Below are 26,707 nucleotides of genomic sequence, written 5' to 3'. Positions count from 1 at the left end.
TTTGATCACGCCGGTCACGCGAATTTTAGAGTAGAGTCCCCGTTAGCCCGTGGGTCCTCAGATGCAGCAACCTCCTAGTGGTGGGACCTGGGTCGGTAGTATTTGCTATATATTAAAACCTATGTCTAAATTTTATATATTATGTAATACTTATAACTAAATTATATATATAATTATATAGCACAAATACTACCGGGCGAATGGCTGCGTATTTCAATCTTTTTCCAAAGTCTCTTTTCTGCCTAATTTCAATTACACGTTAAATTAATTTCATGTTACGTTACTGATCATACTTTAACAGATAAATAGATTGAACATAGGAGAATTCTAAAATAATTTGTTGAGAATCTAAACTAATTTTTTAGAAACACACAGAAAACTTTTCTGTAGTATCTATGTTCGCTGTCATATCTATTTGTTCTTATTTACTTTTATTAAATTTTTATTAATTATTAGTCTCGGGTGGGACCCTTGGGAGGGGCCCTCGGGTGTGGGCCTTAGGCGGGTTTCGTTCTTTCACCAAAGAAAAATCGAATTCAACTATGGTATCCTGATTATCGTCGACTGAACCGATCTTCGAGTTCATATCCATCGTTCGGAATTCTATTTTTCTCACGCGTACATATGCAAATTTTTCCGTTCTTTTTTCCTTTTTCTGTTTGTCTTCTCTTTTCCTATTTTCTTTATCTATTTCTCATTCTATTTCATACTTTTTCTGTTTCAGGTTAGATCATCGTGGGACTGATCATCGATGGACCGATCATCGAGGGACCGATCATCGTGAAATTAAATTTTTACAGGGAAGCTTCTGCATATAATTTTACATATAATTTTTGTTCGTATATTTAATTTGTATTATACTTTTATCTTTTGCTTTTATATTTAATTTTGCTTTTGTATTTAATTTTTATTAACATTTTAATTTTTGCTTTTATATTTCAGTTTTAACTTTTTAATTTTTGTTCTTATATTTAATTTTTATTAACTTTTCAATTTTCCCTGCTATATTTAATTTTTACTGTCTTTTTAATTTGTACTCTTACATTTATCTCTTCTTTTTTTTTCGTTTTCTGTTTCAGGATAGGTGATCAAGGGACGGATCATCCTGGGATTTTTACACGGAAGTTAAAGGAACCTCTCTGCATATAACGTTTGTTATGTGCAGGGAGGGTATGTCTCCTTGCTTCCGTACGCGAATGATAGGGAAAACACTCACGCGCGTGACGGCCGGCACGCGCGTGGGTGTTCGCGAGCGCGAGATTAAGTCCTACCGAGGACTACGCTTTGATTTTTGAAATCGAAATAGACACGACCGGTCGTGTCTCGAGATGTCTGAAGCCGACGGTGTGGACGGTGGAGCAATCTGTAAGCGGGGTTTTATACATCTCCAGTTTGCTGAGAAGCCCGAAGCTCCCGAAGCGGAAAGGCATCTCGGATCGTGGAACTTAGAGTAGAGTCCCCGTTAGCCCGTGGGTCCTCAGATGCAGCAACCTCCTAGTGGTAGGACCTGGGTCGGTAGTATTTGCTATATACTAAAACCTATGTTTAAATTTTATATATTATGTAATATTTATAACTAAATTATATATAAAATTATATAGCACAAATACTACCGAGCGAATGGCTGCGTATTTCAATATTTTTCCAAAATCTCTTTTCTGTCTAATTTCAATTCATTGAACATAGGAGAATTTTTAAATAATTTGTTGAGAATCTAAACTAATTTTTTAGAAACACACAGAAAACTTTTCTGTAGTACCTATGTTCGCTGTCATATCTATTTGTTCTTATTTACTTTTATTAAATTTTTATTAATTATTAGTCTCGGGTGGGACCCTTGGGAGGGGCCCTCGGGTGTGGGTCTTAGGCGGGTTTCATTCCTTCACTAGGGAAAAATTAAACTGATTTATGGTATTCTGATTTTTATCTTGTCAAATGATCATTTAAATGTTTATCCATTATTCTGAGTTCTATATTTCTCACGAGCACGTTCCGCGTTTCTTATCTTTTCTTCTTCTCTTTTTCCTTTTTCTTTTTCTTTTTCTTTTTCTCCTACTCTATTACTTTTTATCTGTTTCAGGTTAGATCATCGAGGGGCCGATCATCGAGGGATCGATCATCGTCAAATTAAATTTTTACAGGGAAGTATTAATTGTACATTTGTTTTTTTTCAGTTTATTTAATTATTAATTTATTTTTTAATTTATATTATTGTTTAATCATATATTTGATTTTAATTATTGTATTTTTCTTAATTATTATTTGACTTTTATTATCTATATTTGCATATAATTTTGCATATAATTTTTACATGTTTATCTTTTCTTCTTTCATTCTTTCTCTGTTTCAGGTTAGGTGATCGAGGGACGGATCATCCTGGGATTTTTACACGGAAGTTAAAGGAACCTCTCTGCATATAACGTTTGTTATATGCAGGGAGGGTATGTCTCCTTGCTTCCGTACGCGAATGATAGGGAAAACACTCACGCGTGTGACGGCCGGCACACGCGTGGGTGTTCGCGAGCGCGAGATTAAGTCCTACCGAGGACTACGCTTTGATTTTTGAAATCGAAATAGACACGACCGGTCGTGTCTCGAGATGTCTGAAGCCGACGGTGTGGACGGCGGAGCAATCTGTAAGCGGGGTTTTATACATCTCCAGTTTGCTGAGAAGCCCGAAGCTCCCGAAGCGGAAAGGCATCTCGGATCGTGGATTTTAGAGTAGAGTCCCCGTTAGCTCCACATGCGGCAACCGTTTCATCACCCAAGGACCATGGAGGGATGTAGATTTTTATACGGGTGTTTAAAGAATCATTCTACCTCAGGCGTAGAAGGATTTCTTTTCTCCCGTTCGGGCAAGATAGAAGGACACTCGCTTATGTCGGCTGGCAAAGGCGTTGGTGTTCTCGGGCGCGATTAAGTCCTAAATTGGCTCCAACGCATTCAACATACTCGCGTGAGTGTTTCCGGAATACTCGCGTAAGTATCTGTGAATGCGGTAGGACTCAATTTTGGGTTCCGGCGTTTGTCGCGAAAGCACGACCGGTCGTGCTCAAGCGGTGATCGAAGCTTCCGATGTTGGATAGTTGAGCTATGCGTAAGTCGGTTCCCAAATGCGGAGACGCATGGGGCTGCAATTTTAGCGTTTGGAGGCTTGAATTCGTCGGGAGTGGAGGTCGCCCCGTTGCTTTGCTTTCTTGATAGTAGTAGAAGTAGTAGAGAGTAGAGTCACCGTTAGTCCGTGGGTCTCCAGAAGCAGCAACCTCCGCGCGGTGGGACCTGGGTCGGCAGTACTTGTCATATGTCGAAATCTTATTAGCTGCAAGTATTTCCGAGCGAATGGCTGCATTTTTCAACACTTTTCCAAAATACTTTCTATGTAATTCCAAATTAAACATCAAAGTTCATAGATTTTACATTCTTTCTTACATTTTCCGTATATTCAGCAATAAATGCACAGTCGTTTTTATTTATTGAAACGCATATCTATATAGTACTTATTCGAGATTAATTATTATAGTTTCTTTCGGGTGGGTCCCTTGGGATGGGCCCTTGGGCGTGGGCTTCTGTGCGGGTCTCCTTTCAGTATCGCAAAATCGAGCTCGATTTTCGTACTCTGGTTTTACTCGGGTGTAACGATATTGTACATCTATCTTTTCTTTTCTATTTCATCGTTTTCACACGTGCATGTGTTTCATTCTACTTTCCGGATATCCTTTCTCTCTTCTCTTCTGAATTCTATTTTCTATATTTCACGTGCGCGCATGTTCTGGCTTTCTTTTCTTCTCTTTCTCTTCTCCTTTTCCTCCTCTTCATGGATTTCGATATATCGGCGCAGGTCCGATGTATCGTTGAATGGTATGGTTCTTAATCGACCGTTAGACGCGAATACGGGTAGGATAGAAAGAACACTCGCACGTGTGTCGGCGGGCACAGGCGTGATGTTCTCGGGCGCGAATAAAAGTCCTACGGTAAGGGACTTCGTTTGATTGCTAAAACGAATAATGACCGGTCGTGTGTCGGTTTATGTGCTGCCGAGTAGTATGGTTTGCTATCCGTAAGCGTGGACTGACCCTCCTCCAGTTAGCTGCCTGAAATCTCGGTGAGTGCGTAAAACGTCGCGAACGCGAATTTAGAGTAGAGTCACCGTTATTCTAACACTCACGGGAGTGTTCGGGCGCGATTAAAAGTCCTACCGGGGACTTCGTTTTATAGAACGTTATTTGATCACGCCGGTCACGCGAATTTTAAAGTAGAGTCCCCGTTAGTCCGCGGGTCCCCAGATGCAGCAACCTCCAAGTGGTGGGACCTGGGTCGGTAGTACTTGCGACTTATTAAAATCTATTTCTAAATTATATCAAAAATCTATAACTAAATTATATATATATATATTATCTAAAATTTATAACTAAATTATGAATATAATTTAGTTAGAACGCAAGTACTACCGGGCGAATGGCTGCATATTTCAATGTTTTTCGAAAATCTCTTTTCTATCTAATATCAATTATACATTAGATTAATTATATTTTAAATTGTTAATTACATCTTGACGTATCAATAAATTGAATATATAAAAATTCTAAATTAATTTTTTAAGAAAACGCACAGAAAACTTTTCTATCGTTGTCGTTCCAATTTATTCTTATTCACTTTTATTAATTATTGTCTATAATAATTGTCTTAAACTCTTCTTTGCTTCATTCTTTAACCATTGCTATAATGGAGCATTCTCCAAGTGCAACGCTCAAAAAAAAATTAAAAATATAAGCTTATATATTTTATGAACTATTCTAGCCTGTGGACGCTCAATGGATCGAAAGAATCTATCGATCGTACTCATTTATACAAAAACGTTTACTCAAATGCCCAAGCAGATATTATAACTAAACGATGAATCTATTATTAGCATTTCGCATTTAAACAAATATAAAGCATCGGAAGAAACTGTTATATAATACATTTTATGGTCTTACTGTTTTATAGAACCATTTTTAGTTTGTATCTTTAGTACATTTACTTTACTATTTAAATGTATAACAAATTATATGTTCTTGAAGCAACTACGAGAGCGCAAAGTGTTAATATGCTTAATACTAAGTATCCAATATTTTCAAAAATTTTTGTTAATTTGAAAATAATAAATCTTTAAATAAATGCAAGACTTGTAACTGTTTGATACTGTTAGATATATATCTCGCAATTTAAAACATCAGCAAAATATGAAAAGTAATTATAAAATTTATCGAAACTTTGCGTAATATCCAGAGACGTAGCTTTTCACTTCTAAGTGAAAATTACAAAACACAGAAAAATGAATACTAATTGTACTATACGTGCAACTTGTTGCCAGTGAAATTCTTCTGACAATTTTTGTTTAATTTTGATGATCAAAGACTTGTTCGAAAGATACAAATTGTTTTACACTGAATCATTATTTCCGATTTTCAAATCAGACAAGACTTTTGCGCGAAAATTATTTATTTTTTAGATATGATTTTTGCAAAAAAATATAATATTTTTCAAATATCTGAAGAGATAATCTCCTGTAAAAAACCTTTATCTTTGGAATGAACCCTTGATCACCAAAATAGAACAAAAAATGCGATCATGAAAATTTATAGCATAAATCCTTGCAAAAGCATAGGAAGAGAATCCATTTAAACACGAACACATTAATACTAAGGAAGTAAACTAGCACAGGGAAGCGAAGATTGTAATTACGTCATTCGGAATCAAAAATGGTGCCAATATACTCCAGCACTATCTCGCGATAAAAAAATACACTAAGTGAACCAACAACTAACACCATTGGTCAGTTATACATGAGATGTATATAATACACACATACATACATATGATGCGTGATATATAGAATTTTTTTTTGTTCTTTTACATATGTAAAATTTGAAACAATTTTATGCATTTAAGGAAAATTATAATTAAAATTTTTTATTCGTATTAAACAACGATCTATGTTTTTTCTATATAAATCAATCAAAATCGAAAATCATGGTCAGTATACAATACAGCTATATTAGGTATTAATAAATTTACTTTATAATACTCAAATAATTCCTTTTATTTATCATTTTTATCGAATATATTTTGGAATATATTTTATGTTGTTTTTACTACATATGTATTACCATTACATAATATGCATATATATATATAGTAAAAACAATATAAAGTATCAATCAAATATATATATATTTGAATACTTACATATTTATTAATAATAGAGAATAAACATTGAATATTACTGATCACCAACTAAGCACAATACATTTGTACATTGCAATATTTGTTGTTATTGTTACGTAATAAATCAATTCATAAAGGATAAAAAATAGCCATTGATTTCTTTACAATTCTGATAGTAATAAATGTTAACAAAAGGTGTTAAAACTTGATGATATCAATTTTTAATGTATAAATTCTTTTGGTAATACAATACCAAAAGAATTTAAAAAAGAAGAAATGTTGCCTTGCCGTTAAAAATTTATGTTTCATCTATGAAGACACATTGATGTAATAATTGAAACAATTGTCTTTTATTAGTAATAAAATAATGGCAAAGCTCAGTCTTTGGTTTATAATAGCTGAAACCACATATACACATATCTATTCTGTACAATTTGGTATTAAGTGAAAATGAATTTTTGTACTATAGAAGATTTTGTAAAAATTTGGATGCATTTAAAATTTATCATTTTACTTTAAGATATATAAAATACAAAAAGAGATGCAAAAATGCAAACAGAAAATAATCATTTTCGCGTAAGCTTACATTGTTGAAGATCATCCTTAATAAATCAATCAACGCTTTCGGCACAACAAAAATTGAACTGCACAGATAGTATGCACACTATGTGCTTTATTATTTTACAAGTATAAAGTCTAGTATAAAGAAAATATGGCGAAGTAAATGGTGACATCTTGTTTATACACAGAATCTTATATTTTTGAGAGAAATGTAGTATTCTTATGTAATTAAAAACTGTAGTAAATCTCTTTACTTTACAGTTTTATGGGGTTTATCCCCTATTTCATGATTATAAATGCAAGGCTACTTTAACATATGTAAATAAAAATAATTGGTTTGATTAATGAGCTAATTTTGTTGTTCACTAAATGCGACCTAAAAAATAAAGATACATTACTATTTTTTTTTTTCTCTTTTGGTCAGTAGCAGATTAAACCCTTACTAAAGTTTTTATAATCACGTGATTTATCCATCCTTTTTTTTACATACTCACATAAATTTTACATATACTCATTGTTCTAATTTGTGCTCTTATCCTTACATTTTCATTTGCACTCAATATATTGCGAAAATGAAAGATTAACATAACTTTTCTACATACACAGTGTGTTGTATAGAATCTATATGAGACAGAGTGGTCATATGAAATGACTATCAATATCTCTTAACAAGAAATCATTAATACAGGGAATCGATGATATTTTAATTCTGGGCCCTGTTCTCATTTCTATTATACTAATAAAACATTATTTATCTCTATTTTATACATGTATAAATTTCTTTGGTCTTCTTTTTCTTGTTCAATACACTCTAAATTTTCATATAAACATATCTTCCCCTAACTGTCATGGATTGTTACAATCACTGATTCGAATAGGGCTGCTTTATGTGATTCTGATAATTGACGTGTAATATATGCGAGGCGTATCATGAACTGGAATCCAAAATAAAATTTCTATGGATTCATATAAAATTATTAATAATCGATCTTTCTATCGTTATGAAAGTAAATATGAGCCTGTGAGTATTTTGATACATCTATTTGACAACTGATAATTAGACTAATGTTTTCATATAAATAAAATAGAGCGGTATCTTTTTATATCTGCATTACTATTGATTTTTTAAAAGTTTGATCCTTCCTTTTTGGTATTGGCACATTTATATTCAGTATACATCTGTTGTTAATTTAATATATATTATTGTGTGCAATTTTTCTTTTTTAATTATATTATAAATGATATTAAACATATTTAATTTTTATTACATGTTTATCAAAGTTTGAAGATGGTAGGTAATAAATATAATCCAAATTAGATGTTGAAACAACCTCATGACTATCATATCTTTGATCATGTCAGATAATATTTTGTTTTCCTTATTTTTAATTGAACTGTTTACCTACCAAAGGTATCAATCTGTATCAAAGGTATGCATGTGTGTGAGTGTGTGTAGTATGTTATTCATAAATAATACTTTGCTCACAGAATATACGCGTACATATAGGTATATACATATTACTTCATATAGAAAGCTCTTATGAAGTCTACCTTTTGACTTACAAATGAATAGCAAATTAGTTAAAACTTTGACTTTAGAGTCATTATACGCGATCGTCAAAGCGTTAACTTATTAAAAATAATAACTTTGCTCTTAGTTATGATTGTTCATATCAAAGTACAAAAAATTTATAATCAAGAGCAAAATAAACTAACAAAACATTCGAGCGCGTCATAGAATTTCTCTTACCTATACAACTACAATCTTATGGTTATTACCATTTGGCAAGAGAACGTAGTAGACACGCTTCCCCTTGTCTCATTGAAATTCTTGTATATTATTATGGTATTGACTATTATTAAATGAACCATTAGTCTGTTCACTTCTTTCAACAACATTTTGTATTTCCACTGTAGGTCCATTACTTGATTGACCATTATTGTCGTTTATATTTCCTGATATAGCAACATTGTTCCCCACAACATTAATGCTGTTTATAGTATTATTTGATTGTTGCGATTGTTGTTGGTGATGCCTGCTTAAAGTAATCTGTGCAGAGTTATTATTCTTTCTATGTCTATATTTGTGCGCAGTGAGATACTGTTTTACAGAAAATGCTTTGTGACACATGTCGCATTTATATGGCAAAGGATCATGACAACCACCGTCTGTAATAATTGGTGCATGTGTCGATAAATGCATCACATAATAATGTTTCACCATAAAAGATTTTCCACAAGTTTCACAAATATAGGGACCTGTCACACCATGTGTTTTTCGATGTTTGTGAAGGTTGTCTTTCCGTGAAAAGCTTTTGCCGCACAATTCACATTCATGCATTTTTTGACCCGTATGTGATACAGAATGTCTAACCAAATGTTCCTTACGACTAAAAGCTTTGGCACATGTTGTGCATACGTATGGACGTTCTCCAGTGTGTAGCTTTCGATGTTGAAATAAGTGTTCTTTTCTTTTAAAAGGCTTTCCACAAACATCACAATTAAAAGAATTTCCATTAACTTGTATAGATTCTTCTTTCACTATGATATCTGGTCCTCCATTTACCAGTGTACAACTATGATTATTCATTTGACTTACGGATGAAAAATTTTTACAGCAATTACGGCACGTGGTACTCCTAGTAGATTGTGATATAACCTGAGGATTAACGGTAATTAAAGGTGTCTGTTCAGTGCCTGATCTGATTCTGAGAAATTCTGATATTTGTCCAATCGAAGTGCGAGACATTACATCTTCAGTAGCACTTTTTGTAAAATCTTTGAAATCTTTTCCTTCATCTTGAGCAGGTTGATTGGGTAAAGACGTTTCTTTAAATCCTAAACTCAAAAATACCTCTGGAGCAGCCTGTACTGTCGTATAGTTTTGACAAGGAGATGCATTCTCCTCTTTTTGGGCATCAGGTTGAACTTTTTGTATAATTTGTTGATTCTGTTCTGCTTCTGTATCTGTTTTAAGTATAATATTATTATTTTGTTGAACGACTTGAGTTGAAGGTTCTTGTTTCACAATAAATTCCTGTTGTGTAGCAATTTGCACTTGTTGTTTGTCTATTTGTTGAAGTCTTTGTTGTCTCTGCAAATGCTGTATCTGCTGAGTTATCTGTGACTGTCCTTGTTGTTGATGATTAAGCTGAGTCTGATTTTGTTGTGTTATTTGAGTAGACTGAGTTAATTGTTGTGAAATTTGTCTTTGAGGTTGTCCTTGTTGTACCACTTGATTGTGATTTTGTATTTGGTTTGAAGCTTGAATTTGAGGTGACTGAGCTTGTGGTTCACTGATTTCATTTTGTGTTTCGTTCGATCTTTGAGGCGATACCCGTTGAGATGTTTGCTGTTGACAACTGTAGTGAGTCTCTGCTGTAGCTTCTACAACTGCAGTTGACATATCACCATTTGATTGCATCTAAGTAAAATGGAAAGCAATTCTTTTTAAAAGTTATAAACCTAAAGATTATTCCAATAATAATATATATAATTGTACTATAAATATATCTATGATACACAAAATATATAAGAAAGAAATTTAATTAAAGTCCATTTAATTAATTACTCCATTTGAAACAAACCTGCATGGCACATTTATATTGCTGTACCCTAGATTGGACACCACTGATAATTTGTATATTTGACGCATTAATATTGCTAACAACAACAGGTTGTTGATGTTGTCCATGTTGTTCGTTTGTTAGCACTTGATTTCCTGCGTTTGATAATACTTTCTCCACGGATTTTAAACCCTCAGCGTCTGGAGTCGAAGATCTTTCCTTTTCAATGTTTTTTACATACACTTTACCTTCTTTTAAAAAATCCTCAGAAAAGCGCAGCGAAGTGAAATAAGACTCGAGCATACCCTCTGCACTAACAACAGTTTCTCGGAACTCAATGAAATTTTCCAACTTCCTGACACACTCGTGGCAGACGATTTTAGGTAATGAATCCTCTTCTAAAACCTTGAAGTTCACACGAATATGGATTGTCTTAATATATTGAAAAACCTTATATGCTTCTCTATGCGCAAATTCATTAAGTAGAATTTACAGAGAATTTCATGGAATTTAGGCATACTTAAGAATTTCTTATAAACTTCTTTATTGTATATATTCTTATTTTATTTATTTATATATTTATTTATTTTTATTATTATTATTATTATTATTATTATTACTTTTTTTTTCTAGCAGTGGACAGAATTATACAGTAATTTATAATTTCTATCAGTGCTTGCTGTAGTCTAAAAACAGAGCAACTTTGATACCGCGAAGAACAAGTCCATTTCATGTCAAAAGCATGTTTCCTCACCTGAATGGGTAAACATGTTTGAATTTTTGTTTGAAGTTGTCGCCTACGACCTTCATCGCGAAAAATATTCATTTTATTGCCTTCGCTGCTGGTACACAATCTGCACAGCTCGTAGTAATTCACTTTCCGATATCCAGACATTGCTTTCCCGCGGAAAACGAGATGTCGCAATCGGTAAAAAATTGCGAAAAGTTTTATTCGCGACTAAACGCGTGCGAAACATCAATCACCGTTGTTTCGGCACTTTCAGTATCGTCACTTTTTATATATAAAATAAGATTCCTTCGTATCGCATTTCTACGACATCGTTGGTTGTATCAGTAGCCATTTGTAGACTGCGCTCTGCTAACAATTATTCATTAACCCGCCAAAAATTCAAACTCGAAAACTTTAAACTTCAATTTCGATATAAATTTCAATCTAAACGTCGTTCTAATGACATTAGGATTTTATTTAGAAATTCGTGATACAATATGATGATTCGTAATATAATAATTGTTTTCTATCTATTGTAACGAATACGTTTGTTATATCTATTACGTACGAATAAGAAATATTAAAATATACAAATTATATTATTACCCATTCCGATAAACACCAAACATCATTATCATAAATTTTAATGATCAGATAAAATAAGGTAATTAAGATTATTATAAAGTAATAAATTCGAGTGAGAGTATCGTATAAAGATAAAAAAAATATAATATTTTTTTATTATATTTTTTTTTTGTTTATCGATAGAATCGTTTTCATTACTACAAAATAAATAATGATTATATATATATATATATATATTTTTTTTAAAATGTTGAATAGTTTTTTTTATAAAAAGAAAAAAAAATAAAAAAGAAATTAAAAATAATATTGGTACTAAAATTCATTAGACGAGTTTTCGAGTTTTTTTTTATATAGCTTTATAATTTTATTATATAATTTAGAGAAGAACGTTAGATTTATTACACTTATCATACACAATAAATAAATATAACATATGTAAAAAAGTTAAATTTTTTATGTTCATATATATTACATTCATATGAAAAAATATGTATAGGAAAATATATGTATAGGAAGAGTAGCAGATATTGTTCGGTAGAGAAATCATAATTGAGGTTAGAATATTTTCTTTTACGTAAATTAAGAGAGGCATGGCGCGAAGGATTTTTCATTCTTTTTCCACTGATTTATTACATATTAATGGTCAACAAGTTCGATATGGTCATATTATACGTGGAAGATCCCCAATGAATGCTCGTACATTAGAAGAACGACTGCAAGGTAAATATTATATATTAACGTATTTCATTACTTTGGTATATTTGACAGAATTTGTTTTTAGTGGCAAAGCGAAGAGAACTCTACTTAAAAAAGCAAGTTAATATTGGTTTACCATTACCTAAAATACCTACAACGCTAATAAAAGAATGGAATACAGAAATGAAAGATAATAAAATAAATCCTGAGTTAGAAAAAATATCACGTAAACTACAAAGTAAGTGTGTTAAATATAATTATTCAATGTAATTTTTTAATTAATACATCAATCAATTATCTGTAAAGATGACGTGTTTCAAGTGAATATCATTATAATCTTTTTTCTTTCTTTCTTTTCTTTTCTTTTTGGTAGTAAATATCGATTTACAGAAAATACGTGAGATTTGGTGGCAAACGCACGGGCCGGAACATGTTTATAAAATTGCAGAACATTATGGGATCTATCAACATTTATATAAAGATGCATTTTTTTATCCGGTTATAAAATTACAAATAGATTATGATTTTGGATCTGAGGATACACTTGCTAGAGTATATAATGGAAATGTAATTAAACCGAGTGAAGCAAAAAACCAACCTAGCATCAAATATGATGCTAATTCAGATACATTATGGACTTTATTAATGACTACACCAGATGGAAACTTTACTAAATCCGATAATGAATATTGCCATTGGTTTATGTAAGTTTCTAGAAAATTTATATTTTATATATTATAGTTATTTTCTATATTGTATTTTTAGGAATAAAATTCTTGATAGATTATATTTGATTACAGTGGAAATATACCTGGAAATGACATAGCGAAAGGGGAACAATTAATTGATTACTTAAGACCAATACCGCCTAGAGGTATTGGTTACTGTAGATATATATTTGTATTATATAAACAAGATAAACGTATTGATTATACAAAATATAAAAAAGAACAGCCTTGGTAAAGAAATAATTTGTAATATACTAAATTTGAGATAAATGTTTTCAATGAATTACTTTATTATTTATGATATGTTTCAGTCTGAGCTTATCGGAACGCGACTGGAACACATTGGAGTTCTATAGAGAACATCAAGATTATATAACGCCAGCAGGATTAGCATTTTTCCAATCGGATTGGGATGAATCTCTTTCTAATTTTTATCATTTTAATTTAGGTATGTATTAATATTTAACATACATATATATATATTATCTATATAAGTTATTTATATATATATATTAATTGAAAAATTTAATATATATTTTTAGAAACAAAAGAACCAGTATTTGAGTACGATTTTCCAAAACCATATATAAAAAAACAGGAATGGTTTCCATTAAGACGAGCTTTTAATTTATATTTAGATAGGTACCGGGATCCTAAAGAAATAAATAAGGAATTTTTATTGAAGAAACTGAAAAAGGTTCATCCTTTCAAAGAACCAGAACCACCATTAAAATATCCAAATGCTCATGCTTTTGAAATTCCTGTACCTACTTGGTTGAGAGTAGAAAGAAGAAAAGAAAGGCTAGGTTGGGGACGTATAAATAATATTGAAGAGTAATATCTATAATTAATATTTTTTTGTTATAATATATAACAATATAATATAATAATAATAGTAATATAAATAATAATTATTATTATATTTGTTTATAATTAAAATATATTTATTAAAATATATGTGCGTGTAGAAAATTTTGATTTACCGAAATGTAAAACGTAGATAAATTTCTGCTACGTTATATATACATTAAAAGAGTTTCCTAATAAGATAAATAAAAAATGAAATTTTCATACCAATACATTAGTCAAGTTTCAAATTAGCTTCTACCACTTTTCTACTTTGATTTTTTACATCACTGCGCGTTAATACGTTTGGATCTACGATTTCATGTTCGACGATCAGAGCTGAAATAACAATCATTGCAACATTTACTTGTTAATTATCTAATTTATGCATACATATATGTATGTGTGTGACCAAACTTTTACCTGGCTCTAATACGTCCTTCTCAAATTTGAGATTAGAGATATAATCAGCGATATAAGTTTGATACAATTGTCTCGCTCTCTCATTCTTTTCTTTATCGAATTCGAAATTGCTCATTCCGAGAAGGATACCCATTAATTGAGTAACTTCTGCCAATAATGTTACGACTAAAAGAATATATATATATATGTACATATATTAATATGAATTTTCATATATAAAATAGAATCTTTTAAAACTACGAATAACTCGAATAACATAAATTAATAACCATCTGTATCTATTTTCTCTAGGACAGGTTCAACCGTTTCGTCGACCTCAAATTCTTCAGCAGTGACAAGTTTTGCTTGTTTTTTGGGAGTTACTTTTAATACCCCTTTAAGCTGTTTAATACAAATAAGCATAAGTAACATATTTTGTAAAGTTGCTATTATCTTAATCGATAATTCACCATGAGATCTTCTTTGATCTTTATATTCGATAATACGTTTTTTTTGAATTTCAATCTCTTCTAACATAACTTTTTTATCTATTCTATATCTAGATAAGAAGATAAGAGATCATTTATTTGATTGATATGCTTGCAATCATGATTTTTTTTTTTTTACTATTGTAAAATGATTAATAATGTCTACATACTGTGTTGTCGTAGCTACCATCGTATGTTCGAGATTTTCAAGAACGGCAAGAGCTTCTTCCTTTTTAGATAAAAGATCATCGCGTTCTTTTATATTATAATTAAATTGATTGATCAAACGTGTCTTCTGTCTCATTTGTTCTTCGAGTCTAATGTAATGATTGAAGTGAGTTGTTTTTTTATTTTCTTTATGTTTGTTTGTTTCTTTTTTTTTTTAATCATTGTTACATTAATAGTATTGCATCCTCATCATACATTTGCGTATTAATAGATTATTTGTTAAACATACCTTGGGAACAATTCGTTATAACTTCTAACTAAAACGTTCTCCTTCAATATGTCACAAATCTCTTCCAAACGTTTAAGTTGGTTTTCCAATTGAACATTTTCGTCATTACCGATACTTTTTCTGGCAAACATTGTGTCGCTCTGTAAACGTGGTATTTATACTTATATTTGCCTTATAGTATCTAATTAATCTCTTTTTAAATAAGAAAAAATGAAATAATATCTTAATATGATTGCATTCTTATCTAGTTAACAATTTAATTTTGTGAGTTGCAGTTCGAAATTAAAAAAAAAAGGAATGAAAAAACATATTTTTTAAATAAAAAATTAAAACAAAAAAAAGAACGAATAGTTACCTCTATTCGTACTAAAGATTTCGCATACTCCCAAAGATCAGCAACGCGTTCACGTGTAATAATTAAAGTACGTTCTCTTTCTTTCATATTTTTCAGAACGTCAGTAGTCATTAATTTATATTTTTGTTTCAAATCATCCACATTTTCTGCCACCAATTGTCCCATTATCGTTGTCTTTACTATCACTTTACATTGATCCTTTTTATCATCTTTGATAGCTTTAAGAAGTGCATCGAAATATATTGCATCCTGTATATATATGTGTACATGTGTATATATATACTAATATATATGTATGTATATATTTATATGTCTATTTTTTAATATTTATATAGGGTAAGAATGAAATAGCAATAAAAAGTCTTTAACGAAATAAGTAAAAATTTCAAACAAATAAACGTACATTTTTCAAAATGTTAATTATCGTTAAGTATGTAACTCCAATAGATTTAACACCATTTTCTTTAGATGTTGATCGTTGCAAATATGCCACCAAACGTTGAACGAAACAGTCCGTTTGTACTTCTTTATTTTCCTCTTCCATTAGCAAACATTTCTCAAGCTTTTTCAATGGATACGAAAAAAAAATATTTGTTTAAATATTTTAATAGGAACTTACGTATTTTTATTTTATTAAAAACAAAGCGCGATCATACTTGTAAATCGAAAAATTTCTTAGCTAATTTCTCTTTTTCGTAACGTAATTTATCCAATTTTCGATGATATAATTCGCTGTTTTGATAAATTCGATTATGAAGCTCCTACAATATTTCAAGTTTTATGTATTTTCATGTCTCTAAAAAAGTTTATATTCTACCTGTAGAACAGCGATGGCGATTAAAAAGTTCAGCTAAAAGTTATGTAAATTATTCAGAAAAAAAATTTGGACATTTCTAAGAATTTTTGCGAAACGCGATCAAAATTTTGCAATTATTTATTAGATTAATGGAATATTGTTATTTATCCATATTTCATTTTTAATAAAATTTCAAAATGTGCGGGTAAAATTGATTCACCATTAAAAAAGTTTCTCCATCGCTGTTCTAGAAATTGGTAGTAATAATAGTAGTATAGTAGTAATAATAATAATAATAGTAGACTTTTAGTTACACAATGTTCTAGATACAAAAAAGAAAATTGATAAATGAAATTACATCTGAGTCGAGTTGACCAAAAGCCAAATGAAAGTTATCGTATCGTTGTAATATCGGTATAAGACGAATTTTATTTCCAGTAACAATTTGAGTGACGATATCACGATACTCTCGTACATCCGTTTGCAGTGATTTCAAATTTTTAAATACTCTTTGCTTCAATTTAGTCAATTCCGATGCACGAATCTTTTTATCTCGAGCTGTGACAAAAGATGAAAAAAAATATATATATATTTTTTTATGATAATTCTTTTTTCTTTCCCTTTTCTTTTTCTTTTTTCTTTCAAACATAATAATCAAAAAAATGTTCATTTATACTTTTTATTCGTTAAAATTAATTAATTAATAAAATAATTATTATATATTTTTTTATATAATTAATATATTAATTATTATTATTATATAATTAATATATTAATTAATTAATTAATTAACCGTATAACTTGAGAACTCCGCGATACTGATTTATTTTATCTCTGGTGGTCCATCGTTCATCCGACATTTTATGAATTTTAATTTGTTTTGAGGTTAACATTTTTGCAAATTTTTTTTACACCACAAATTTCTTCCCTTTGTGACACGTATGTAAATTACGTATATAAATATAAGTTTATGTGTAAGTGTGTATTGCTGTTGATTTATCGATTTCCCGTGGAAAGCACGATAAAAATTCAATCGGTCAGTTGATTCTGTCAGATCGAATAACATTGAATAAATTTTGTTTGTATTTCGCTTTCGATAATCGATTATATAAATATTTAAATAAATAGAGTGATGTGTTTATATACGAGGTGTACTCTTTAATAATATTTTTATTAGAGCGACTTAATGAGATCATTCATAATATTAAACAAAAATTATTAAGATCATGTATTTTCTGTTAAATCTTTTAATATAATTGCCATGGCTGCAGGATTGTCTTTCGGTACCTAAAATTTATTATTAGTATATTCAAAACTTTCTATTAATTTTCTATTAATATACGATACAATGAGCCAGTGATTGTGACAGTGATCATTGTCCAGATTTTTTAAATCGCATAAAAAAGAATTATTTTTCTCTGCGTTTGTTGTCTTTTTGTCAAAAATAAACGCACGTACTTATTCCTTCTTTTTTTGTGCTCGTCATTATAGGAAAATAATTATTATTTCAAAGTTAATTTATAATTTTAATGAATAATTTTGATTTCGATATGAAAAGGATATACGACTTATTAGAACAACTTTCATATAATCACTCGTTCATGTATTTAAAATAAATTATTATAGAAACTGCATACCATGTGTCCTGCCCTATTGACCCAGTACATTCCAAAATTATTATATCTTTTAGAATAACCTTCGATAATGTTATCAGAAACTAATGAATGCCTGTTAGAGTTAGCCCAATAATTAGAACTTTTCCATTTCAATGTCTCGACCCAAAGTACCGTGCCTAAAAAAATTTTGTTAACGTCATTCGAGTATTCGTTCTGCTCACGGAAAAAGAAAGAAAGGAAATAAAACAAATAAATGACGTATATATTAAATTCATGCCTGGTGTATCAACGATGAGATCCATGTGTCCGGTATAGACGAACACATTGAGGTCAGTTTCGTTCAGCAAAAGTTCCACTATAAAATACGATAACGTTTTGTCTATACATATAGATTTTACACATAACAGTGAGAAACATTTTAATCTTATTCGACGAAGATAAATATCTACTTTAGCTTGTCGATATTTAATTTACTCTCATGCGGTTAAACGAACATTTTATCTCGAAGCACTAAGCGTATCAAAATTAATCAGTACATACTTTATACGTTAGCAAGATAATAACTAGTATCACACCTGAGAGAAATTATCGGACAGAGTCTGATCTCTTGAAGGAGGAAAAAGAAATAATATTCACCTATGTTATATTTGTTTTTTATAACTAGGAGATACCTTTGTCAACTACTGGTTTCATGAAATCCTCACGTAACATATAGAACACGTTACTGCTTTGACGACCATGATAATTTTTAATACCAAGTGCCTCTCTTACCGGTCCGTTCATCAGTTGCCCTAAACTTCTACTATCTCGATAAGCCAAACCCTGATATATTGTGTCTGTAATATAATCACATTATTATTATCATTACTATTATTAAATTGCAAAGATAGTTTCGTAGTATGTTAACCAAACTAAAGTTAATTACCTTATCAAAAATTTGAATTTTTCTTCTTTTTATTTTTAAATCGATCAAAGAAAATCATTATATATATACATATAATGGAAAAAATATAATTACCTTTATCAATATGAATTGGCGACTTTTTTCCAAGATTTCGGGAACGTAAGTTGGAAGGAGACAATTTCGTTAGAATGTTATAGAAATCGATATTATCCGCAACTTGTAGAATTACGTTTTCCGTATTACTCCATAAAGTTGTTGCCTTTAACCATTCACCGTTATTAACGGCATCTCTCGTTGCTTTAGCTGATTTATCAATATTTTTATAACCGTTCGAATCGATCATACCCTAAAGAAATATGAAATATTTTTATAGAACATGGCATAGATCGATTATACGATTATCAGAAAATTTATCTTATAGAAAGTATTACCGTGTTAAGTAAAAATGGTGCCCAAGTCATGACAGAATCGATGGGAGATATCCAAGCGTCGCCAAGACCAACTCCTTTTAAATTACTTTTAATAGTACCTGCTTTTTCTGCCTATGAATTTGAAATATATTTTATTTATATAACATATATATATATAAAATTATTTATATGAGATAAAAAAATAGACGTCACACCTTGTACCAAACAAGAGCAAATTCAGCTCCCATTTTTCCACCATAGGATTCCGTTAAGATATAAGTAGGAACGTTAGAAAATGTAGGTAATTCCTTTAAAAAACCTCTCATACATTCGACGAGATCAAGCGCAATTTGTTCGTTCGTTTTAGCATATGCTGTTGGTTTTTCAACGTAGCTGAAGCCAGTACCAACTGGATTGTCAATGAACAATACATTGTAATCTTTAACCTGTTAGAAAATTTTTTTTTTCCAACTATATTATCAATGGTATTTTTATATTTTATTATTACGTAGGGAAATGTTCGTGAAAGTAGAAAAAAAGGGAAAAGAAAAAGGAGAAAAAATTGCTACCCATGTATAATTCCTCGTTTTTAAATTTATATCGAGTGGACCAAGTTCCTCGAAGTTTCCATAAGATGTTGAGGATCCACCAGGACCACCTTGTAACCATATCAGTAAGGGTTTTTCTTCATATGATTCAACATTTGCTGTGGTGTAATAAAGCCACCAAAACATATGTGAATATTGTCTAACAGTCACATGTCCCCAATCTTGTTCACCTGGACCGAAACCTTTTTTTCCTGATATAAAAATTGTTATCTATATCAGTTGTATCTTTTGTTCTGTTTTTTTTTTTTGATTATTTATTTATTTTTATTGTTATTGATTTTTCTCTCTCCACACATATATATATATAATAATAATAATAAAAATATTATATTCTCGAATTCTTACCGAGACTTCCGGAAAGAAGGCACGACACAATGAAAATAGTTAACGTTGAATAATGCATCTTCACAAATTAGGATTTACGGGAATACTGAATGCACAGATTTTCATCATTGTATTTAATATACTGTCTTATCAATACATCAGACAGATTAGATACGATTCTATATACGATTTTTATGATAAAGTATATATATATATATATATGTTTGTACTTTTATAAATAAATCGATATCATGATTTTCGTTATAAATATACAGAGATGCAATTCATATATAATATATAGTAAATATTAATATAATATATATTATATTAATAAAATAATAATAATAATAATAATAATAATATATTTCCTTCTATTACGAATTTCATGATATCATGTTATTTATATAGTATGGATTTATTTTTTTTTCAATATAATCGACGCACTTTGTCTTTACATATATATATATACTTAATCGATGTTCCAGATCCTGCTTCAATCAACGTTTCGATATATTGCCAATATACTGTGATATTGAAGAAAAACAATAGATTATGTATATATATATATATTTATATATTTATATAAGATGTTTCTGCTTTTATATTCTCTCTCTCTCTCTATCTCTATTTTTATTTCTATCTCTCTAACATAACTATTGTCCTCGATGTAAGTATTTACTTTACTCATAGTTATAATTTCTTATTTTAAAATTGTATTAAAATATTGTATCTTTAATAATATTTTATTACGATGAAGTACATACATATGTGATTCAATCTCAAATTTTATCTCTTGCCAACTTTCATGTTCTTTTTTTCTTTTCTTTCAAATCTTCCTACACCATACAGATACATAGATATAGAGAAAAAAAAAAATATCAAAATAACAATAAAACTTTGAATTTTTTTATTATTACTTTAATACAATAATCCCCAGATAGAGAAGAATTAAAGCCATACTTATTTTTTTTTTGGTCCTTGTTTTTAATAATACCTTCAGCAATTAATTCATGAGACAATATAACACATTTGATTAAATAATACATATATATATGTATATAATTTGATTAATAATATATTCGAATAATTAGGAATATTTTTTCTTTCTTTCTTTTGTTTGCTTTCTTTTTTATTATTAACAGAGATTATATTATACCATAAATTACATGCACAATGAATAGAGTTGCTTTGGATTTTTCCATATATATATATAAATATATATGTTGTTTCATTTTATTTCTTCTTAATCTTTTCTGTTCTTATTTTTCTTGCTCTCTCTCTTCTTTTTTTTTTTTTTTTTTTTTTTTTTTAAATTATTATTAACCAAGAAGAATTGGCAGTAGTTTTACGTGACGTATTATTTCGAAAACAGACACAATAATATTAATAATGTAAAAATCATTAAACTTGGTAGAAGAATCATTATGGGGTTTTTCTTCTTTTTTTCTTTCTTTTCTTTTTCATTTCAGAAAAAGGGAATAATAAGGGGGATAGATTTGATGTGGCGATCTTTATTCGACGATTTTATATATGCGTATGCGTATATTCCTGTAAGTTTACATGAACAATCGTATATAAGAGACGCATTAAGATGTATAATGTGGATGTTTTCAGATTCCAACATTAAACGGACTCTAGAGGTTCGTGAAATCTTATTTTAAAATTTATTACGTATCATTACATGTCCGTAAATAATATAGGATCATGCTATTACGATAACGGGTTTAATTTAAAGACCAACCAAGAGTATAGAATCAACATTAATAAAATATACAAATTTTAATTATGTTTATACCCTTGCAATATATTTCCTGTGGGATCACTTAGAATTATCTTAGATTACAAAAATACATAAAGGCACTTGATAAGAATTTTTAGTTTTTTTCTTTTTTTTTTTAGTGTTTTTTGTTTTTTTTTTATTATTATTATTATGATGATTACTTTTTTGTTTATTTAATTATTTATTTCTGTTTTATTTTATTTGTTCATCGATAATAGGTTCTCCCTCTCAATCATTCTTTCTTTTTTTCTAATCATGCAAAACACACGACTAATGCGATAGATCATTTGCTTCTTAATACGATCAAATCCGACGTATAGAGAGATGAAAAAGGTTTTACGATAGTTTTATGCGATCAGACAGATAGAGATAACAGATGCAATTCTTCTTTGCTTTCTGATCTATTTTTTTTTTTTTCTTTTTTTTAGCACCGATCTTCTCAATATACTTATGACTAGATAAACACATTCGACAAATAATGTGTGACAAGATTATTATTATTATTATTATTATTATTATTATTATTATTATTATTATTATTATTATTGTTATTGTTATTATTATTATTGTTATTATTATTATTATTAATGTTTTCTTTGACTTCTGTTTTGTTTTTAACTACAGGAACAATAAAAAATATCACCTCATAATATAAAAACATAAATAAAGTATATATATTATATATATATATGTATATGTGCGCGTGTGTGTATATGTACAAGGTGGAACAAGAACTTTGATAACCTTCAGTATATCCCTTCTTTTTAAAGATATATAGGACGTAACTAATTTTTGTATTAAAGTAATAATTTCTTTTGCAGGTAGACGCTTAAAGGATTTGCGAAGGTCAACTAAATTTTTTTAAATGGGATTGTATGTTTTTAATCACACTGGTCAATGTAACTTGACATTCTCTATAAAAAAGTATTAGCCTAAGTATGCAGAAAAATTATTAGTTTAGAAGATATTTTACAATTACGAAAGAAAGGAAAAAAATTTAATTTAGAAAAATTATTGGCAAAATTGATTTTATTATAACGATATTATTGTAATATTTAAATAAATAAAGCATAAATTACGCTTGAAAACGGTTTTTGTATCATGTTTCTACGATTTTTTGTTCCGAAGATATCGCCTTCGAAAGTTTTCATTCATAATTCGTGTAGTACAGCTGTTCGTAGTAATAGTAGTAGTAGTATAGTAGGGCCGCGTAAATTCTCGGAATTTATATAGGTTAGTGTGTCACCGAGCCAACTTGAATGAAATTATATAGGTCAGTAGGTTAATCTAAACGTCTTTCACTTATATGGAAATATCTCCGAAACTAAAAGACATAGAGATTTGAATCAAACGCCATTTTAAAGGGCAGGATTTTCTCTATTTTTTAACAATATTTTTAATAATTAATTAAGAATTTGTTATAAACAATTTCTATAACAAATTCTTACGAACATAATTTATCTTATTTTGTCAAAAAATAAATTTATATTACGACTGATTTTATAAAATTATATTAATTAATGAATATTTAATAAACAATTTCTTTTTTCTATCAAGGAAACAATATTTCTTTTTACATTTTTAATGACCAAGTTTTTCAATTGTATTGAGAATATCTTCGGAACTAAAAGTCGTATATATTTGAATCAAATATTATTTCAAAGGGCACGATTTTCTCTACTTTTTAAGTATATCGTTAACAATTTATTAACAATTTGTTATAAACAAATTCTTTATAAACAAATTCTTACCAACAAAATTTATCTTACATTGCCAACAAATAAATTTGTGTTGCGATTACTTTTATAAAATTACATTAATTAATAAATATTTAATAGACAATTTATGTTTTTATCGACAAGAAAAAACAATTGTTTTTTTACATTTTTAATAACCAAGTTTTTCAGTTGCACGAGAATATCTCCAGAAATAGAAGTCGTAGTAAATTGAAATACAGGATAAGCAGAAAAAAACTGAGAGATTTAAGATGATCGAAGTTATTGCCCTGCCTTGTGTGTATATATACATACATAGATACATACATACATACACACACACACATATATATTATATATATTACATAAGAGTCAATTTTGCTCCAATCCAAGAAGTATTAAAGTTGCAAATACAAATCGTTTTTATACGGTCTTGCTCATATTAAAAAGAATATGAAAGAACAGCAACACGATATTTTGAAATATATACTTTCAACATAACAGCATTCGCATCTTTTAATAGAAACATTATATATATATATATATATATATATATATATATATATATATAATATTTACTACTTAAAAAAAAATTTATTCGATATCGTATTGTATAGGAAGCTATGTAAATTTATGTGGCTCGCTAATTGTATGCCCTGGTCCAACTTCTGACTTTTCCATATATATCCGTCCTTATATCAATTTGATCCATATATTTATTTATTTATTTATTTATTTATTTATTTTTTTTTGGTCGATACTGAATCGTTAGTTTTATCATTGAAGATCGAAATCTTCGAACGAGAAAAACTACGTTTCGTAATGCAGCTTATATCCTAAAAAATTCTTAATTATATATATATATATATATATCTATATACATATATATATGTGTGTATATATGTATAGAATATATATGTATATACATATATAATAAACACGGAACACGTTGATAGTGATTAACCAGAAGATTATTTTCATATTTAACGTCAGATAATGCTCGCGAAATGATTAGTTTAATCAACAAAATTAATTTCTCGCGAAAGAGAGGGAAAGATAGGAAAAGAGAGAGAGAGAGAGAGAGAGAGAGAAAGAGAGAGAGTAATCGTGATTCTCGTTTGATCAATAAGAAAAAATTAACAAAAAAAAAACGCTAATTTGAAATTAATTAGATTGGCACTTGGATATCGCCGCTTGATATAATAATAATATAAAAATGTATCTCTTTTGGCTGTTATCAGCGATATATTATTTTTCTTTTTCCTCTTTTCCCTTTTCTGTATCCTTTACTCGCAACAGCGTTCTTTATATTCCTTTGTAACTCTCTTGTTGTAAAATATTATGCAACATGTTTAATATTATATCGACCGAGAGAACAGAGAGACAGTTCTCCCATCTTCCCTCGTCCTTCCCTTTCTTCCCCCATCTTGAATAAAGTCTATTCCTCCTTTTACCGATCTACAACACGTGAAGATCTTCGCAGTTCTTGAATTTACTATCTTCTCTTCTGAAGAGTGAATTTAACATTTGTTTAGCCTTCATACTAGCTCGTACCACAACTCCAGACTTATTGTACCAATGACCGCCTCCCTCGCTCGCCGTATTACCACCACTTTGATTTTCCAATTGGCCTTGATCAATTTTTAGCCGTATTTGTTTCAATATTCCGACCAATAATTCGTCGACGTTGTGTTTTATACCAACCGACACCTCGATGAACTTCGCACGATATCTACATGCCTTATCCTTGCCGTCTGTTAAAAAGAAGTTAAGAAATTAAATTGAGAAAAATAAATCAGATTTAATGGATATGTTTATATAAATGGAAAGGATGAGAGACGAGGGATATTGGCGGAGGTTGAGCAAAATTTTCTAAAAGACTTTAATAACCGATTGTTATCCTTTTTCGGATCTTCTTTTGGACGATAGAATTTTCTTTTTTGTCTTTTCCCTACTTTCTCGGATGATGAAACTACAAGTTTAATTACAAGTTGGATAAATCTCGAAAAACATGTAATTGCTTTTTGGGATTACTTAGGAACTTTTAAGAACTTTTGGATCGTACCTCTTCTCACTACTTCGCTCATCTGAAGAAGATGATTTTGGGCTTATACCGTATTAATATTAATTAAGTGGATTAATCGGTTGATAATTGATTGAATGTTCAAGAACAGCTTTTGTTCTTTATTTCGCTTACTTTTAAATTATTCATATTATGTTAACGAAATGGAAAGAGATTCTATAAATATATATATAGTGAGAGAGAGAGAGAGAGAGAGAGAGAGAGAGAGAGAGAGAGAAATAGGTATTGTTTTATATATTTTCTCTTTCTTTTACAAACCTGAATATGGAACGACTCGAGAACGAGCTAGGTCGACCTTATTGCCCACTAGAATGACTGGTTTACCGAGGTCCTGATCACGTAGGTAAGCCAAATATTGTTCTGCCCTTTGAAAGGATGCCTTGTCGATTACCGAATACATCACTACGAAAGCATCTGGAGGTGGTATCTTCTCTAATTCCGTCTGAAATCAATCAAAAAGAAATATCAAATGCATTTACTTAACACACATACACGCATTTGTTGAAATTGTATATATTTAGTGTGCTGTGTTGTAGATGTATAATACGTTGTAATTATTAAAGTATAAGTATTGTGTAAATATTTTATTATAGTACAGCGTTTTACGTCAAAAGAAAGTTAATTAGGTAATTTCAAAAATTAATTAGATATTCCTTCTCGACTTTTTTCAGAATAAATAATTGTTTTTTTTTTCGTATCGTAAAAAAAAAGAAGAAGAAGTTCCTAAGCCTCGTAGTTTTATAATCGGAAAAGAAAAAAGAAAGAAAGAAATTAGTCTTGAAAACGAGTAATTGATTTTAATCTAATCGCTTAGTGACTTTTGATTCCTATCTTGTATCTTTTATCGTTG

At 29.5% G+C, this 26,707-nt stretch overlaps 5 protein-coding genes across 9 annotated transcripts in view; 1 reads left to right on the top strand and 4 right to left on the bottom strand.

The window, feature by feature from the left end:
- Positions 1–6,940: 6,940 nt before the first annotated feature.
- LOC127066054 (zinc finger protein 853-like) lies at positions 6,941–11,418 on the bottom strand. The gene is made up of 3 exons (XM_050999288.1): positions 11,089–11,418; positions 10,356–10,739; positions 6,941–10,192 (listed from the first exon to the last, which is right to left on the bottom strand). The coding sequence occupies exons 1-3, from the start codon at positions 11,227–11,229 to the stop codon at positions 8,588–8,590; spliced, it is 2,130 nt and encodes a 709-aa protein (XP_050855245.1). The 5' UTR covers positions 11,230–11,418; the 3' UTR covers positions 6,941–8,587.
- Positions 11,419–12,041: 623 nt separating this feature from the next.
- LOC127066574 (39S ribosomal protein L38, mitochondrial) lies at positions 12,042–14,030 on the top strand. The gene is made up of 6 exons (XM_051000467.1): positions 12,042–12,369; positions 12,431–12,583; positions 12,719–13,049; positions 13,146–13,304; positions 13,385–13,521; positions 13,616–14,030. Exons 1-6 carry the CDS (start codon positions 12,240–12,242, stop codon positions 13,909–13,911), a joined length of 1,206 nt encoding a protein of 401 aa, XP_050856424.1. The 5' UTR covers positions 12,042–12,239; the 3' UTR covers positions 13,912–14,030.
- Positions 14,031–14,141: 111 nt separating this feature from the next.
- Positions 14,142–17,402, bottom strand: LOC127066570 (uncharacterized). 3 transcript variants are annotated; one of them, XM_051000461.1, is made up of 10 exons: positions 17,211–17,402; positions 16,776–16,975; positions 16,278–16,382; positions 16,025–16,183; positions 15,622–15,870; positions 15,267–15,406; positions 14,980–15,126; positions 14,612–14,880; positions 14,343–14,507; positions 14,142–14,258 (listed from the first exon to the last, which is right to left on the bottom strand). In XM_051000461.1, the coding sequence occupies exons 1-10, from the start codon at positions 17,308–17,310 to the stop codon at positions 14,155–14,157; spliced, it is 1,638 nt and encodes a 545-aa protein (XP_050856418.1). In that variant the 5' UTR covers positions 17,311–17,402; the 3' UTR covers positions 14,142–14,154. The 3 variants fall into 3 exon arrangements, with proteins under 3 accessions (XP_050856418.1, XP_050856417.1, XP_050856419.1); XM_051000460.1 differs by having other exon boundaries at positions 16,776–17,402; XM_051000462.1 differs by lacking the exon at positions 16,278–16,382 and having other exon boundaries at positions 16,776–17,402.
- A 152-nt stretch (positions 17,403–17,554) lies between these two features.
- Positions 17,555–20,432, bottom strand: LOC127066571 (retinoid-inducible serine carboxypeptidase-like). Its single transcript, XM_051000463.1, has 9 exons — positions 20,301–20,432; positions 19,917–20,146; positions 19,563–19,793; positions 19,369–19,479; positions 19,052–19,283; positions 18,705–18,869; positions 18,311–18,388; positions 18,055–18,209; positions 17,555–17,704 (listed from the first exon to the last, which is right to left on the bottom strand). Exons 1-9 carry the CDS (start codon positions 20,356–20,358, stop codon positions 17,642–17,644), a joined length of 1,323 nt encoding a protein of 440 aa, XP_050856420.1. The 5' UTR covers positions 20,359–20,432; the 3' UTR covers positions 17,555–17,641.
- Positions 20,433–21,559: 1,127 nt separating this feature from the next.
- Positions 21,560–26,707, bottom strand: part of LOC127066572 (GTP-binding protein GEM) — a 36,496-nt gene continuing 31,348 nt past the window's right edge. For all 3 annotated transcript variants that reach the window (XM_051000465.1, XM_051000464.1, XM_051000466.1), the window contains exons 6-7: positions 26,116–26,299; positions 21,560–25,528 (exon numbers count right to left, since the gene is read on the bottom strand). In XM_051000465.1, the coding sequence (XP_050856422.1) occupies positions 25,233–25,528; positions 26,116–26,299 (480 nt within the window). In that variant the 3' untranslated portion in view covers positions 21,560–25,232. The remainder of the gene's footprint in view (positions 25,529–26,115; positions 26,300–26,707) is intronic.

The sequence above is a fragment of the Vespula vulgaris genome, chromosome 9 (genome assembly GCF_905475345.1).
Source record: "Vespula vulgaris chromosome 9, iyVesVulg1.1, whole genome shotgun sequence".
Lineage (NCBI taxonomy): Eukaryota > Metazoa > Arthropoda > Insecta > Hymenoptera > Vespidae > Vespula > Vespula vulgaris.
Note: the sequence above shows the minus strand (reverse complement) of the source record. Positions and strands in the feature narration are given on the sequence as shown.

What these genes read in the sequence shown, in the direction of transcription:
- LOC127066054 (XM_050999288.1), bottom strand. Translation starts at nt 11,229, where the DNA reads ATGTCTGGATATCGGAAAGTGAATTACTACGAGCTGTGCAGATTGTGT. An exon ending in AAACATGTTTACCCATTCAG is followed by an intron (nt 10,740 to 11,088) that starts GTGAGGAAACAT and finishes GTGAACTTCAAG; the next exon opens with GTTTTAGAAGAGGATTCATT. An exon ending in AATATAAATGTGCCATGCAG is followed by an intron (nt 10,193 to 10,355) that starts GTTTGTTTCAAA and finishes CATTTTACTTAG; the next exon opens with ATGCAATCAAATGGTGATAT.
- LOC127066574 (XM_051000467.1), top strand. Translation starts at nt 12,240, where the DNA reads ATGGCGCGAAGGATTTTTCATTCTTTTTCCACTGATTTATTACATATT. An exon ending in GAATATTGCCATTGGTTTAT is followed by an intron (nt 13,050 to 13,145) that starts GTAAGTTTCTAG and finishes ATTTGATTACAG; the next exon opens with TGGAAATATACCTGGAAATG. An exon ending in TTTTTATCATTTTAATTTAG is followed by an intron (nt 13,522 to 13,615) that starts GTATGTATTAAT and finishes ATATATTTTTAG; the next exon opens with AAACAAAAGAACCAGTATTT.
- LOC127066570 (XM_051000460.1), bottom strand. Translation starts at nt 17,087, where the DNA reads ATGAACATTTTTTTGATTATTATGTTTGAAAGAAAAAAGAAAAAGAAA. An exon ending in AATCTTTAGTACGAATAGAG is followed by an intron (nt 15,407 to 15,621) that starts GTAACTATTCGT and finishes CCACGTTTACAG; the next exon opens with AGCGACACAATGTTTGCCAG. An exon ending in AGAGAAAATAGATACAGATG is followed by an intron (nt 14,508 to 14,611) that starts GTTATTAATTTA and finishes ATATTCTTTTAG; the next exon opens with TCGTAACATTATTGGCAGAA.
- LOC127066571 (XM_051000463.1), bottom strand. Translation starts at nt 20,358, where the DNA reads ATGCATTATTCAACGTTAACTATTTTCATTGTGTCGTGCCTTCTTTCC. An exon ending in TTGCTCTTGTTTGGTACAAG is followed by an intron (nt 19,480 to 19,562) that starts GTGTGACGTCTA and finishes TCAAATTCATAG; the next exon opens with GCAGAAAAAGCAGGTACTAT. An exon ending in GAAACCAGTAGTTGACAAAG is followed by an intron (nt 18,389 to 18,704) that starts GTATCTCCTAGT and finishes CGTATTTTATAG; the next exon opens with TGGAACTTTTGCTGAACGAA.